General features: G+C 47.2%; 1 protein-coding gene across 2 annotated transcripts in view; it reads right to left on the reverse strand.

Annotated features, from left to right (window-relative positions):
* Window positions 1-3,366: 3,366 nt before the first annotated feature.
* LOC126547166 (neural cell adhesion molecule 2-like) overlaps window positions 3,367-14,057 on the reverse strand; it is a 458,110-nt gene continuing 447,419 nt past the window's right edge. Inside the window, exons 8-13 of one of the 2 annotated variants that reach the window (XM_055062733.1) lie at window positions 13,300-13,599; window positions 11,088-11,216; window positions 10,756-10,770; window positions 9,724-9,751; window positions 5,621-5,703; window positions 3,367-4,060 (exon numbers count right to left, since the gene is read on the reverse strand). In XM_055062733.1, the coding sequence (XP_054918708.1) occupies window positions 3,984-4,060; window positions 5,621-5,703; window positions 9,724-9,751; window positions 10,756-10,770; window positions 11,088-11,216; window positions 13,300-13,599 (632 nt within the window). In that variant the 3' untranslated portion in view covers window positions 3,367-3,983. The remainder of the gene's footprint in view (window positions 4,061-5,620; window positions 5,704-9,723; window positions 9,752-10,755; window positions 10,771-11,087; window positions 11,217-13,299; window positions 13,600-14,057) is intronic. The other variant, XM_055062734.1, reaches the window with a different exon arrangement.

A 14,057-nucleotide genomic window follows, 5' to 3' on the forward strand; every position in this document is an offset into this window, starting at 1 on the left:
ATTCACATTGCTCATTCCTCTTTACCGACCTACTGTGGTACTGAATTTTTATTGAAAGTGATCAGAAATCCACAGAACTGCTTTCCTAAGGCTGAATGAAGTATGGAATCCTGACAGGCCCAGCTCCGGACCCCGTAAGGTTTGTGTTACACGCCGATAACGCTGCTCAATTGGCTCTTCAAGGCGACGAAGAGGAGCCGATACCGTTATCAAGGACAGATGCCGCTAGAAAACTTCGAATGCTCACCCGTGATATCACGTTCTCCTTGTGAAGTTTTCAAAACAACTGGCTGCGCAACCTAGACTCCTCTTTACACCTTTGCATTCCAGCTGGCCTCTACCGTCGCGAAGCTACCCTGCTTTGTCGAATATGGCTAGGGGTGGCCTTTACTAAGTCCTTTGCATTCCAAATCGTATGGGCCGACGACGCCTCGTGTGATGACTGTGGTAGCGAGGAGACTCTTCAACACCTTCTCTGTGACTGTCCTCGCTACAATTTACAGAGACGATCGCTCAAAATCGCGATAGCGCGATTCGACCGAAGACCTCTAACAGAAGAACTTATTTTAGAAGGCCGAAATCACAAACCATCGCAGCGGAGGGCGACGAGGGCTCTGCTGCACTTTTTAAGGGCAACAGAATCGGACAAGCGGCTGTAGTCTGAACAGATGTTTATAGTGCTGCTAGTGCTACTGTGCTTTGTGGTGATGGTATACGGTGACAGTATTTGACTGTGATGGTATGTCTATGCCCCTTTCTTTCTTTGTCTCTACTTAGCTATCATTTTACCTCCCGCTCCCCTCTCTCCCCAGCGCAGGGTAGCAAACCGGATCTGGCCATCCGGTTAGCCTCCCTGCCTTTCCCCTTTCTTTTGTCTCTCTCTGTCTCTCTCTCTCTCTCGTGTAATTCACGCTTGCATTACAAGAAGTTAAGGAACGTGCAGCAACGCCTATAATGGGGGAGAGGAGGACGGTGCTACCTACGGGCGAATCTACCCTTTCAGATGCATGCCGGCAATTCTCTGCCACAGCGTTTCCCTTTTAAGTGCGGGCATGGACATACATGGGGATAAACAGCCCATCGCAGCATGCATGTTGTAGATTGCTACCGCTCGACTAAGCTCATCCCGTACCCAATGAGGCATCAAATGTTTGGGGACGTTTAGCGTTATTGGCGAAGCGTCGCCACTTTTTGAATATATAGGCACCGCTAAGGAACTTCAGGTGGAGGTGAAGCACCTCACTCCTAAACATCCAGTATCCTTGCGAGAAGATTAAGCCGTTAACGGTAGCGCACGGATTTACTCTATGTTTGAGTAAGTCGAGGAAAGTCTTGCACTCTTTCAAGAATTGTGGGCGTTATAGCAAGTAACGTTTCCTATCACATGAGCAATAAACTTGGTGGTGAAGGCGACAGCCCTAGCTTGTGTCGCGGCGCCGGAATTATCGCTGACAGCGTGCGAATACGGAATAGTAAGGAGGCTTCTAGTCGGCTGAGTCCCTTGGTCATGCAGGAATGGTATAGCCCTGTGTTACCAAGAAGGTCCCTATGGGGTGAAGGTGGTTCGCCGTGTTCGCTTTTGATAGTCGCTGGGTGTTTTGCGTAGGAGAGACCGCATGATATCAATAATAATTTTGTGTAGTGATAATGATAGGTGTGTCGTATAAGCAGATTTTGAAGACGGAGACTAATGTAGAGTTGTAGGTTGTAATGTCAGAGTAAGAAACATTTTCGCGACAGCAGCCGTGCTTCGGTAAGGCACTGAGGGGCCAGCAACCGGTATCAAGTGCTCAAGAAAACATGGCGACGGAACCCCGTTAAGCTCCACCATGCTACCAGCCTTATGGCAGAATGGTCACTGCCTTATTGTAGTTTACGCCATTGTGCTGTAGCTGCTGTCACTCATTCTTTTCAACTTTCAGTAGTTGTCGCTCTGTGCTACTGACCATGCTCTAGCAACTTGGTCTTTCTGAAACCAGCCTCAATGATTTATTCATCCGAAACGTTATGCTTCAACTTGATACGAGGCTAAAAAAAATTGCACCAGATTTATTCTTCACCATGGGACTAGACTCTCACCTGTAGAGTTGTGGTGTATTGTGTGTGTTCTTATTCTTTTCTTTCCTTTGTTTTACTCTGTTCTTTTTCAATATATATCACATTTCTGCAAACGGGTGAGCGAGCTGCCCCTTTTAGGATATAGTTACTTGCCGACTTCTGTATCTCTCTGTGTGGCTTATACGGGGCGATCATTTTTAAGATTCACGGAACTTTTTTTAAATCGCCTGTTGCCGATAACATAATTCCAATCCTTTGGCTGTATTATTCAGAGAGGCGGGCATTAGCTTTACGAAATATCAAAACAAGTATTCAACTAATTAGCAACCATTAACTAATTAAACTCCGAATGATTTACTCCAAATCACATATGGCAGTTTAGGAATTGTAGTTGGTGAGTTTGCAAGACGTATCCATTTGGAATCAATTTCCAGAATGGATCAGTTTAGTGATAAGCACCACCAAACTCGCCGTCAAAATGCGTTGTGGTTCCGCTAACGTTTTTGACAAAACGCTCCTCTATGCATTGAAGCACAAAAATAACTGCAACGCCCATGCATTTTGTCCCACTTTTTGGGAAATAATATTTCGAAACTGGTATAACCCTAGAAATTCATTAGAAGTGCATACGTCTTGCAAACTCACCGGCTACAATTCGTAAATCGCAATATGTGCCGTAAGGTCATTGACAACTCAATTAGTGAATTTTCGTTAATTAGTTGAATATGTGCTTAGATTTCTTGTGCTAGAATTGCCCCCGCCTTCGAATAATACACAAGGCCAGCAACTATGTTATCCCCCACAAGTAATCTTTAAAAATTCCGTAGAACTTAAAAATGATCACCCAGTACACTTATTTACATGGATAATATTATCAAGTATTTTCTTCAGTTAACGAGTTAATTTCACCCTTGTAACATCTTGGTAAAGGCAATGTACGAAGGGTGTGCGTCAAACGTATTCGGATATCTTAACTTACAGCTGTTGACAGAGAGTGACAGTGCTTACCTGGCAGACGTAACGACTCTCCGGGGGCCCCCAGGTTCGCAAGTGTACCTCGCGTTAGGCGAATCTTTGGCTTTTCTAGCACACCATACCATAGCTATAATTCTAAAATATTGAGACATTGTGCGCCCAAGTTTAGGATATCGGTCGTGGAATATACAGGGTCACACCTGGAATGTACGCGGCGAGGAGGGTCCCCCTCACTGCAGCTACAGTTTGGCCTCCACAGCGATCCGTTACTCGTCGTCTAGCTGCAAAAGCTTGCTGCCAAATGCTCCGAAGGGAAGTTGTGGACTCGCTGAGAATACTTCCGATAAATTTTTATTCAACCAATATTCATCGAGGAACGATAGTCATACATCAACTGGATTTCTTGGCAGTTTGTGAGAAAAAGCTTCAAAAAGTGCACTCTCTTTGTACACGAGGAACCAAACTGGGTGCCTGTTAACAGAACAATACATCAAGTACACGACACCGGCGAGTCTTTTTTTTTGTTTTGTTTCTTTTCTTTTGTTTCCACTGGGGACGGAGCAAGGACCACAAACCACTTTGCTGAAGGAGCACATCACGATTGATAGTGCCAAGTCTTTCTTTTTGTCGCCACCCCAAACCCCGGCCCCACCGCACGCAGCCCACACTATTCCAGCCGCAGTTATTTTCTGCTCTTCTCGGAGTCGACGACTTCATTTCGCCCCTCGTGGCGTCGCTGTCCGCGTCGTCACTGCCACTGGTGCGCGGGATTCTTCGAGCGAGCGCGCCCCGCGGTGCGGACAGGCGCGGCGTGGCAGTGGCCGCACTGGTTCTCTCCCGTCGGTCAGGGCCACCCGACTAGACGGTCGTCTCCTACAAGCCCACGGTGCTGCCAGCCCAGCACGACGTTGAGCAAAGACGTGCGTGACCCCCGGCAGGGCCTCTGTGTCCTAGCAGACACTTCTGGAGTATAGGACGGGGCCGTCGGAGCAGCCGACGCTGGTTGGCGACGTAGATGCTTGGAAGGCTGCGAAAAGGATCCAGTAACTCATTTACTCCACGGGACATGCATAACTTGTTTTCTATTTCTGCTACGCTAATGAAATTTACTACATGTTCTAACATGAAGGGGGGGGGGGGGGGGGACAAAGCAGGCTGCGCCATTTGATTAATATTGCCATGTCGGTTCAAAGATCTACCTTTCTGTCCCGCATCCCCCTTTAAGGAGCTACTTGGGTCATTTGATACGAGTGGTGGTGGAATTTTCGGCCGCAGGCTTTCCTGCAATATTTGATGGCATATCCCGAAACACACACACACACACACACACACACACACACACACACACACACACACACACACACACACACACACACACACACACACACACACACACACACACACACACACACACACACACACACACACACACGCACACACGCACGCACGCAAACAATGACAAGCACTTGGGGTCAATGAATCTGAATCAATACGCAATGTAGTGGGCGCGTCATGACACTAGGTACAAGCTGCTCATACGTGTTCAGGCAAAGAACGTCTTGAACGTCAGTCTTGAACGTAGAGAAGGGCTTAGACCCTTGCACAGTGAACACAAAAATGGTAAACAAATACAAGTCATGTGTACTGAAAAATGCATATGAACGAATAAATCAACCGTCAAATAAACAAGTGAGACGATTTTTGGATATGGAAAGCATTAAATAGTTCTCAATAACCAGATACAATGCCGCTGTCCGTTAAAAAGCTTATTGACACTTTCAGAGTTTCAATTTGTGCTCGTGGATCATTTCACAGTAAAATAATTATATATATACAATAAAAAAGTCAATTGTCGACACCATTCACCACGCCGTGGTGGCGTAGCGATTTCGGCATTGCTGTGCTAAGCCCGAAGGTGCGATCATATCCATCTTTGGCTGGCACATTTCGATGGGGCGATATCAAAAAACCCCCGTGTACCATGCATTGCGTGTACGTTAAAGAACCCTAGGCGGCCAAACTTGAGGTAGGTAAAAGAACAGAATTGAATTTTTTAGCCCCATTCAGCATGGCCGCTTCATTTTGCAGCACGTGTTTGGTCGAAATTAATTTTCTTCAAATTTATTTGTGCCTTAGAATATGGAGTTTTACGTGCCAAAACCACGATTATTAAGGGGGGGGGGAGACTGCCGATTCATTGTGACCACCTGGGGTTCTTTAAGGTGCATCTAAATCTAAGTACACGGGTGTTTTTTTGCATTTCGACCACATCGTAATGCCGCCGCCATGGCCGGGATTTGATTGTGCTACCTAGTACTTAGCAGCGCAATACCAAAGTCACTAAGCAACCACGGCGGGTATTTGTGCATTATGCCACGACAGTGCTTGGCTTGCTGTATATCGCACGAACATGCACTTTTTCTCAGCTCTTCTAAAGCGCAACACGTGTCACTGTTGTCAATACTTTTCCAAGTTTTGGCCACCAGTATTTTCGCTACTGCAATAAAAAAAAATAGGAAAAGAAATAAAAACAAGGAAACAACAACATTAACGTCTGACTGCGTGCTGATGTTTACGTAGTACTTACAGGTCATGGCTGTGACAAAAGCCTCCTCAGGGAATATGCTTGGCTCATTTCTGTGCTCAACTCCTTGGGATAGCTGTATCCAGCTGTGGGATTGAATAGGTATGTTAAACGTGTAAAGAAACCTTTTTCTCGCTGAGACTAGCATAATCAAACATTTTGTATGTGTTTCCACAGCGACGTACAAAAAGTGTACGTCGCTGTAGAACTGAACTGCACATGCACCCTCTGACGTATGTAGCCGGCAAAGAATGTGCGCAAGACGATAAGAGCATGTGACTTTCCGCATCTCGTTGTGGTTCGAGAAACAGTTAAAACAGCGGCAACTGCCTGCGAGTGGCGCCGCAGCATCCGTGAAATGCAAAGCATCAAAATTTGGAGTGAAAACAACTTCACACTATCATACAAGGTGACAAAATTATGCCACAATAATCACACACAAGTCGACTTGCATGAGATCCCTTCGTCCATTCAGGTGCACCGGTGCAGCCTCGGCCTCACCGCGCAACCTCATACTTAACCACCCTCGCGTGGGCTTTTGTGTCGGTGCGCGGAACACAATACCTGCCAGTGTTATTTTGCGGTGCTGGGTAATCACGCAATCGGTGCTCGATGCAACGGTCACACGACTGGTCACCCCGACAGCCGGAGCCAGTGGCCCGCTTCGTGATAGGCAGATGCCGCAGACAATAGCGCTTTTCCGTTTTGTCAACGGCGCAGACATGAGAGAGATACATACGCACGCGCGTCCACATACGCGAATTGCGAGAGAAAAAATGTGGGGACTGTACCTGGTACTACGGACGTGGACATGCTATCGCCCCTTTGTCCCTAGCCGAGCTGAACTACGCGACGACGGATAATTGCTCCGTATTGAACCCTCCCTCCGTTCCTCTTTCGTGGCATAACGCTCGCAGCACCGCGCTCTTTATTGGGAGCTCTGTAGTAGTTCTAATATGTGTTGTCGCATTTATTATTGCGATATAAATTATATGGACATTCCAGGCAAATTTCTGCCGTCGGCGTCGCCGTGAGGTTACGTATAAAGTCCAAGGACAATAAAATAGTCGCCGCAAGCCGTATGTTGTATGTGCGAGGGAAAGCGTGCGAGAGGGAGCCGCCGATCGCGGCTCAATCTCGCGCACGCAAGCGAGGAAAGCGGGGAGGAAGCACGCCGTCTTCCGTGTGCGCAAGGTTCGGGGGGGAGCGTAGGGGGGGCGGTGGGGACGCTATACACCGGGAAGCCCGGGCGGCCGCGCGCGACCGCCCGAGCCGCTGTATCTTGAAAGCCATCTGCGACGGGATACAGAGTTCTCCGCGCGCTGTGTTTTCGTGGCTTAGTTCGCGTTGGGATGCGAGACGCAGCACGAAGGTCGCTTCACTTTTCACTTGCTGGTCGGTTCACTTCCTCACTCCAGCGTTTTGACAGCGAGTATCCGCGGTCATCGAGTGAGATGTGTTCATGTTTGCTTGTGCGCACGTGAACCCAAGCTCGTTAATTTAGTTAATAAGGAAACGTTTACAAGTTTATACTGCTAATAAAGCTACTGTGCGTACTTCGTATAGTTAGTTGTCCACTAACTCGCTATCGCAATCAACGCTTCGCCTTTCAGGCGAAACTGCGTCATCTTTTTCCTTGTTTTTTTTATCGCTTTATTATATAATTTAACCCTTTCACCACTGCAGTAGTCGTTTTTACCTATGCTTAACCACCAGGCCAGACATCGAATGTTCCTGCCAAGGGGAGCGAAGCGACCCGGCGCGAAACGCTGGGGTGGTGACTTAGGTAGATGCTCCTTTGGCTGCCGCTGCAGACCAATGAATAATGACACGTTGTTACTGCTAATTTTTTTGTTTGTGTGCTCCCTCATTACGGACTCTGTATAGTCCACTGTGATCCCGTTTGAACCGAAGTTAAGCGCCGATTCTCGTGTAGTGCGCATTGCTATCGGCTAGGGACGACCGCAGCGAAGCGCGTGCGCCAGAAGCGCGCGCGTGCGCGTGCTCCAGTGCTCCGAAGCGCAGCCCCCAGATTTTTCGCTCGCAACTCACACATGCGCACAAGCGTCGGGCAAAGTTAGCACCCTTGACAAAACGGAAACACGCCTCCAAAACTGCACGCCGGTGCCTTCATACGAAAAATTGGAGAATTACACACCTCTCCGATTACGGGTATTTATGAAACCAATGTTTCGTATGTCAGCGTAGCCATGTAGTCTTGGGGCGCCTTCGACTTCGGGCACCCTGTTGTAGCTCACATTGCACACGACTGCACCTTTCTCTCGTTTTCTGTAGATAGCTTTCGCGTGACGTCACGGACTGGGTTTCTCACCCACGTGGTTCTCCAATATAGCGCCTAGGCTGGCGTCATTGTATCGTATTCACTGCCACGTGTAACCTGCTTCTATGGAGAAAGGCAAGCTTAGGATACGTCCCTCCTCCACCGGCTGTGTTGGAGAGTTTTGGAGCCGTGCGATACGCTAGCATACGCTGCTGCTCACCGTGCTGGTTCACCAATATGGCCCCCAAGGATGACGTAAGCGCAAGCCATCTATATGTTGTGCACAATACTAGTTGTTTCTCATGCCCCCTGTTTTTCTCCAGACATATTTCATCGGGAATTGTGATAAAGGCGGAGGGCCTGCAGCAGTGAAAAAAAGCTTGTTTTGGTCAGTGGCTCCTATATAGACACATTACCCGAGGAGCTATCACGGTTTTTGCGCGTAGAATTGTAAAGAAATGATGCGAACAAGACAACGCTGACCAGGCGGCCTCTGTAAATAAGTACTTTACGTTTGAAACCTTTCAGCTTTCCGCAAGAACTCTCACCTTTCACCTTAGCGCTGCCCTAACCATTCTTAAAGGCATCAAATTCCCTCACACTTTTTACTGGTAGTGCTTCCGAACCTCTAGGCTCTCCCATCAGGGTCTGCCGGAAAAATACTTTCCTCAGTCGCAAAAAAAGACCATGGGTGCTTGTGCGTGGAACACTTGTGGTTCAGAACCTCGACTTTACAGGAATGAAAATTACAGAGATCTCATGCAGTGGGAGAATCAACATTATGGAAAACATTTTCCTGGTACATGGACTCATTTCGTCTTGCACACAGTGTTGAGGTGATAGAACATGTCCGTACAAAGTGAGCGATTGTCTGTGTGGGATGACACGACAAGGCGACATTTGCATAACAATGACGGCGACGCCAATGGCATGACGACGACGGTGTCGACGATGGCAAGACGCTCGCACCGGGGCGTTGTTATCTCGACGAGTCCTTCTCAGCAGCAGTAATTCTCGCCTCGGAGTCGTTTGGGAAACTCCCGCGCCTCAGATGCTGTCACTTTTATAAACAAATTGTTGCTATGAGATATCTCAACGCTCTAGATAACACGAGAATAGTAGACATGCGTAGGCCTAATAGCTCGAACGTCCAGCTTTTGCGCTGGGACGCCCTGGTTAAAATCCGGCCAGTTGGACATATCTTTATTCTTATTTTTTATTGAAGAGACATAAACTGGCTGTAATAAGCGAAGAACGCTTCGCATTAAAAAAGAAAGACGCGTGTCTTTTACGCAGAGCCCCCCCGCACTGTCACATATCCGAGAGGGCCTGCGGTGGCTACGCGGACGTCAAGGGAGGGGGCTGGGGGAGATGGGTATAAGCGCACAGAGGAGTGTTCATAAGAAAGCGCCTTCCCTTCCCTCACGCGATAGCGCACAAGAAACGCCTGTCGCTCACACGGGCGCTCGCCTGTCAGCTGCACGAGGTGCAAACCTGTCGAGGCCGTTTTAAACGACATTTGATGGAAAAGCCTTCCAGCACACTCTATGGCGGCTTGGCGTGTGCCCTACGCTAAGTAACTAAGCCTCAAAACTAAGTGGCTCACATCAGTGCCACAAAATCTGGCGAATGCGGAAAGAGAAATGCATGCCTTCTCATGTCGAGCTTTCATTCCTACGTGATAGCACACTCAAATGGCAAAAGCCAGAGTTTGTCCTGCGAAAAGGGAAGGACGGCAGCCCATAAATACCAAATAGAGCCATGGCACTGAGAGCCTCGGCTTGTATCCCTTCTCATGCAGTTTAAAGAAGCGAAGAAAACTTACTGTTTTTCCTGATGAACTTGCTTGTCCTCTGGAACAAAATACAAGGGTATCTGAGTGGACTCCAAAGATTACATGAAAGGCAGCCGTTTTCACTCGGGTTAACTTGCGCGGCCTGCTTCTTTGGTTTACCAGCTATCGAAGTGAAACGCTAGCTGCCTGCTCACTGGTTGTTTAAAACGCGATGTGATTATTGCGCTTTGCAATGCAAATCGAGACACCCCAAGCTTCCTTCCTCAACCTTCCACACTGCGGCACCCACCTCCCGGAAGATACGCCGATCGTACGTGTGGTCGCAACCTGGTGCCTGCACTCGCCGTCGTGATCAGCCCAGCGTGTAACAATTAGAATACTCTACCCTGTGAGACATGGGTACCGGTACAGCATCTTGCCGGATTAACGCTGAAGACTTGCTCACGTGGTAAGGCGGAACAGCTAAGGCGGAACAGCTGAGACTCCAGCCTCTGTGAGACTCTTAAAACAGAGGCTTAATAGCGGTTACATGTGTATCTTGAGCTCCACTGCTGGAAACAATTCGCCGATTTCTTATCAAGTTTTTGGGTTTTCCTGTTTTTGTTTTCTTTAGCCTGATCTCTTCTCACTGTTCCTTGTTGTACTGTTCAAAGTGAAACAAAACACTTCGTTGCAAATATAAGAAAATGAAATTACAGAAGTTAGCTAAATTTTCAAGCGAAAACACACAGCCTTGTCCATATCATTGCAGGAAACAATAGCCTTATTTCAGCGACATCTGGGACCACTCAGTGCGTGCGGTACATGCGATTTTCTTGCATCCGGCGCCAAACTACGTTAGCAATGACAACTTCATTGTACAGTGATGGCGTATAGATGCGTTTGTGTCTATGTGAAAAAGAAGACCGACTTCCAGCTACTATAAATAAGTAAACAGTATGGAGAGCCAACTTCCTCAAATGCATCGCAGTTATAATTTGAAACAATTGACAAAACATTGTTGAGACTTTTCTTATTCTTCGCTATCTTATTTTGATTTTTTTTTTCAGCATTGATACTCACGATCAACGCCTCGGGCTGTTGGTGAAAGCCACGTTCAGCAGTAAAGAGAGACAGAAAGAAATATACACTGACATTCAACATAATTGTTGTGGATACGAGTAGAAGGCTGAAGATGATTAAGCGGGTGTTATTCAGCACACTTTGAATACTTTCAAGGTTCTAGTGTTCGGTTGGAGTGGTTTTTGGCAACAAAATTATCGGGAAGCTAGCCATGACCGAATGCATGTCATCAATAAACAGGGGTTAAATACTAGTAAAAGCTCAATAATGGATGAATGCTGAAATGAAGAAGCCAGAGCGACACGGCTTTTGTTACAGCTAGCATCACCTACCTCGGTCTTCAGGGGTCTTCGCTTTGTACTTGATGGCGATAAGCACGATAAAGGGAATCGCCACCAGCAAACAGATTGCCACGACGAGAAACGAGACCAAGATGTTCGATGAGACAAGCCAGGGGGGTCCTGCAACGCACGCGAGGACTTATGTAGCGCGACGTCGGCCACAGTTACGATTTGGGAAGAAAATTACGCTGGCACACGGCCTGACGCTGGTGTTTTGCGACGAAAGCGGGTACAGGAGTATCAGACAATATTTTCTGTTGTTGAACGCCAAGCTAATACTTATCATGGCTTTGTAGGGTAATGCAACAATATATATCATAGAGTAGTGCTTGCGACAGGAAAGGAGGATAGGTATAGTCCAAAATTCCGCTGGCAGATCACATGTAGCCTGAACTTTCCCAATACATTCAATAAAAAAAGAACTTTCAGGCAAATACCGCGCTGAGCTTTGGTTTTAAAGGAAACAAATGCAGGAGACATGATCTTGCCTGTTATAGCACCAGCATGCACCACCAGCACGCACATCTCGTCTCAGCATGCTTGTGCTGGACACTGGCCCACGTCAGTGGTCAGCACAAGTGGCCACGTCATGCTCAGGGGCCCGGCTATTAAGCATTAGGTGTGTAAAAGTGGAATATATATATATATATATATATATATATGAACGGGAAGAAATGGGCTAACCGAGGGGCCCGATTTTCATTATTCATATCTTAAGCAGTCAACAAGCTATGACATCAAGGACAATATAGGGAAAATTACTTGTACCTATTAATTGAATTAAACAAACGATAAATTAAGGGAAATGAAAGTAGATGAAAAAACAACTTGCCGCAGGTGGGGAGCGATCCCACGTCTTCGCATTACGCATGCGATGTTGTACCAATTTAGCTACAGCGGCGCCGTTCTCCTATCTACTTTCTTGGGCATTTATGGTTTACTACTAGAACAACATTGATGCTAGAACAACATTGATGCCTTCAGGTAGCATGTGTGGGTTTATTGGCCAGTTGCCTTCACCCGAAAGGATCACGTGCTCGTGACACCTGCGGGAGAAAGGATGTTCCACCTCCGCCGCCAAAGTTTGTTAGTGGTGGCGCTGGCTAACGCTCCCCGTGTTAGTTCTAGTAGTAAAACATAAATACCCAAGAAAGTTGACGGGAGAACGGCGACGCGGTAGCTTAGTTGGAAGAGCATCGCACGCGTAATGCGAAGACGTGGGATCGTTCCCCACCTGCGACAAGTGTTTTTTTTTCATCCACTTTCAAATCCATTATCATATATGTAATTCAGTTAGTAAGTACAAGTAATTTCCCCTATGATGTCCTTGGTGTCATTGTTGGTTGGCTTCTATATTTACTTATTTAACATAAATACCTTAGAGGCCCCTACAGGCCCCATATGACTTCCTATGATATATATATATATATATATATATATATATATATATATATATATATATATATATATAGTTGCACTTCCCACCTATAATTAGGAGTGAGTTATTGCACAACACCTTGCAATGTGGTGAACGCGGTTCAAACTATGTATCCGGGACCTCAAAGAGGTGCGTCGTAAAGTTAACGCATTTCTCCTGCATTTACCGCTAAATCGTCACTGCATTTGCTATTTTGGAAATGCTCACTAGGAGGCTAGCCACGCTTCCACTCCATTAGGGGGCTGTGGCTATCGTGTCTACAGCACATTCGGCAGAGATAACTTTTGACATATTTTCAGTTTTACAAAATATTAACACGAAGCCTCTAGTCACGTGTCAGAAAAACGGGACCGCAGCCGAATGCTCATAACGTGCCTGATCCACGGTCACAGAGCGGCACGCAAATGCCCCAGTCAGTATGGCGCCATGAGCGAAGGCGGTCTATTGACGATTTTATATTCGCTTGATGGACGCCGCCATCTTGGGCTGTTACACAAAGAATTCCTATGTTTTATTAGAAGTAAAGTGACGTAACATGGTCATGAAACGCTGCACGCATTCCCATGCTTGCGAACAGACTGTGCGCATCAGTGTACGTTACTATAGTAACGTACACTGTGTCATTAAAGACAGAAAACAGCAGCGTTAACAGTCCAAAATGGCGGCACCTAAACGCTTCCGTAAGGTAGTCTATAGCTTGAACCAGTAAACACGTTTAACCAGCGCTCAAGATTGACGCGATGAAATGTAAGTGATGGCCTTTACCTGGCTCGGAAAAGCCCTGCGCAGCGTTGGCCAACGTGTGTGTGCTGAGTAACACGGGCTCCGATCGGACGCGGCCGTTGAACGAGTAGACGAGCAGCGTGTACTTGGTGCCCGGAGGCACGTCGTCCACCCAAAAGGACGGCGTCGGCGAGCTCAAGTTGGCAACCAATCGGCGCCGCTGAAGCTCGTGCACCTCGAGCAGAAAGCTGTGACCTGGTTCAGCGCCTCCTTCGCAGTCCACGCGAAGTGCGCCCATGGTCTGGTTGCTCACATTGCAGTGTTGCGGAGGCAACGGTGGACCTGTCGACAGAGGGGCTCATGGCACAATGCACACGGCAGTTGCCTAGCTGAAGCAGGCACTAATAGAAATTAGTAAGTGCTCAATGTGCAAAGCTGCCGCTAAATGGTGCAAGTTCGCTCTGCTTTCACATCTACATCCCTTAAGACTGCGCGCGCTAGGCAAGATATACTAGCCAGCATGAGAGCTAAGAGCCGCTTGCGCGCTCAGTTCATCAATCAAACCAGTTCTTTACCAGCTGCATGAAAAAGGGAAACTTGTATATATTGAACTAACAGTAGTCGCCTCCCGAAGTAAGGATATAACAAATAAAAACCAGGAGCAAAAGGGATAAATGTGCAGAGCACAATAATTTCTCACACGTAGATATATAGAAGTAGCAGGTATCTAACTGTCGTGCCCACGATAACCGCATCAAGTATTCTACAGTGATGCACAATGAGTTTGCAGCAGAACACAC

Source organism: Dermacentor andersoni, chromosome 1 (genome assembly GCF_023375885.2).
Source record: "Dermacentor andersoni chromosome 1, qqDerAnde1_hic_scaffold, whole genome shotgun sequence".
Taxonomy (NCBI): Eukaryota; Metazoa; Arthropoda; class Arachnida; order Ixodida; family Ixodidae; genus Dermacentor; species Dermacentor andersoni.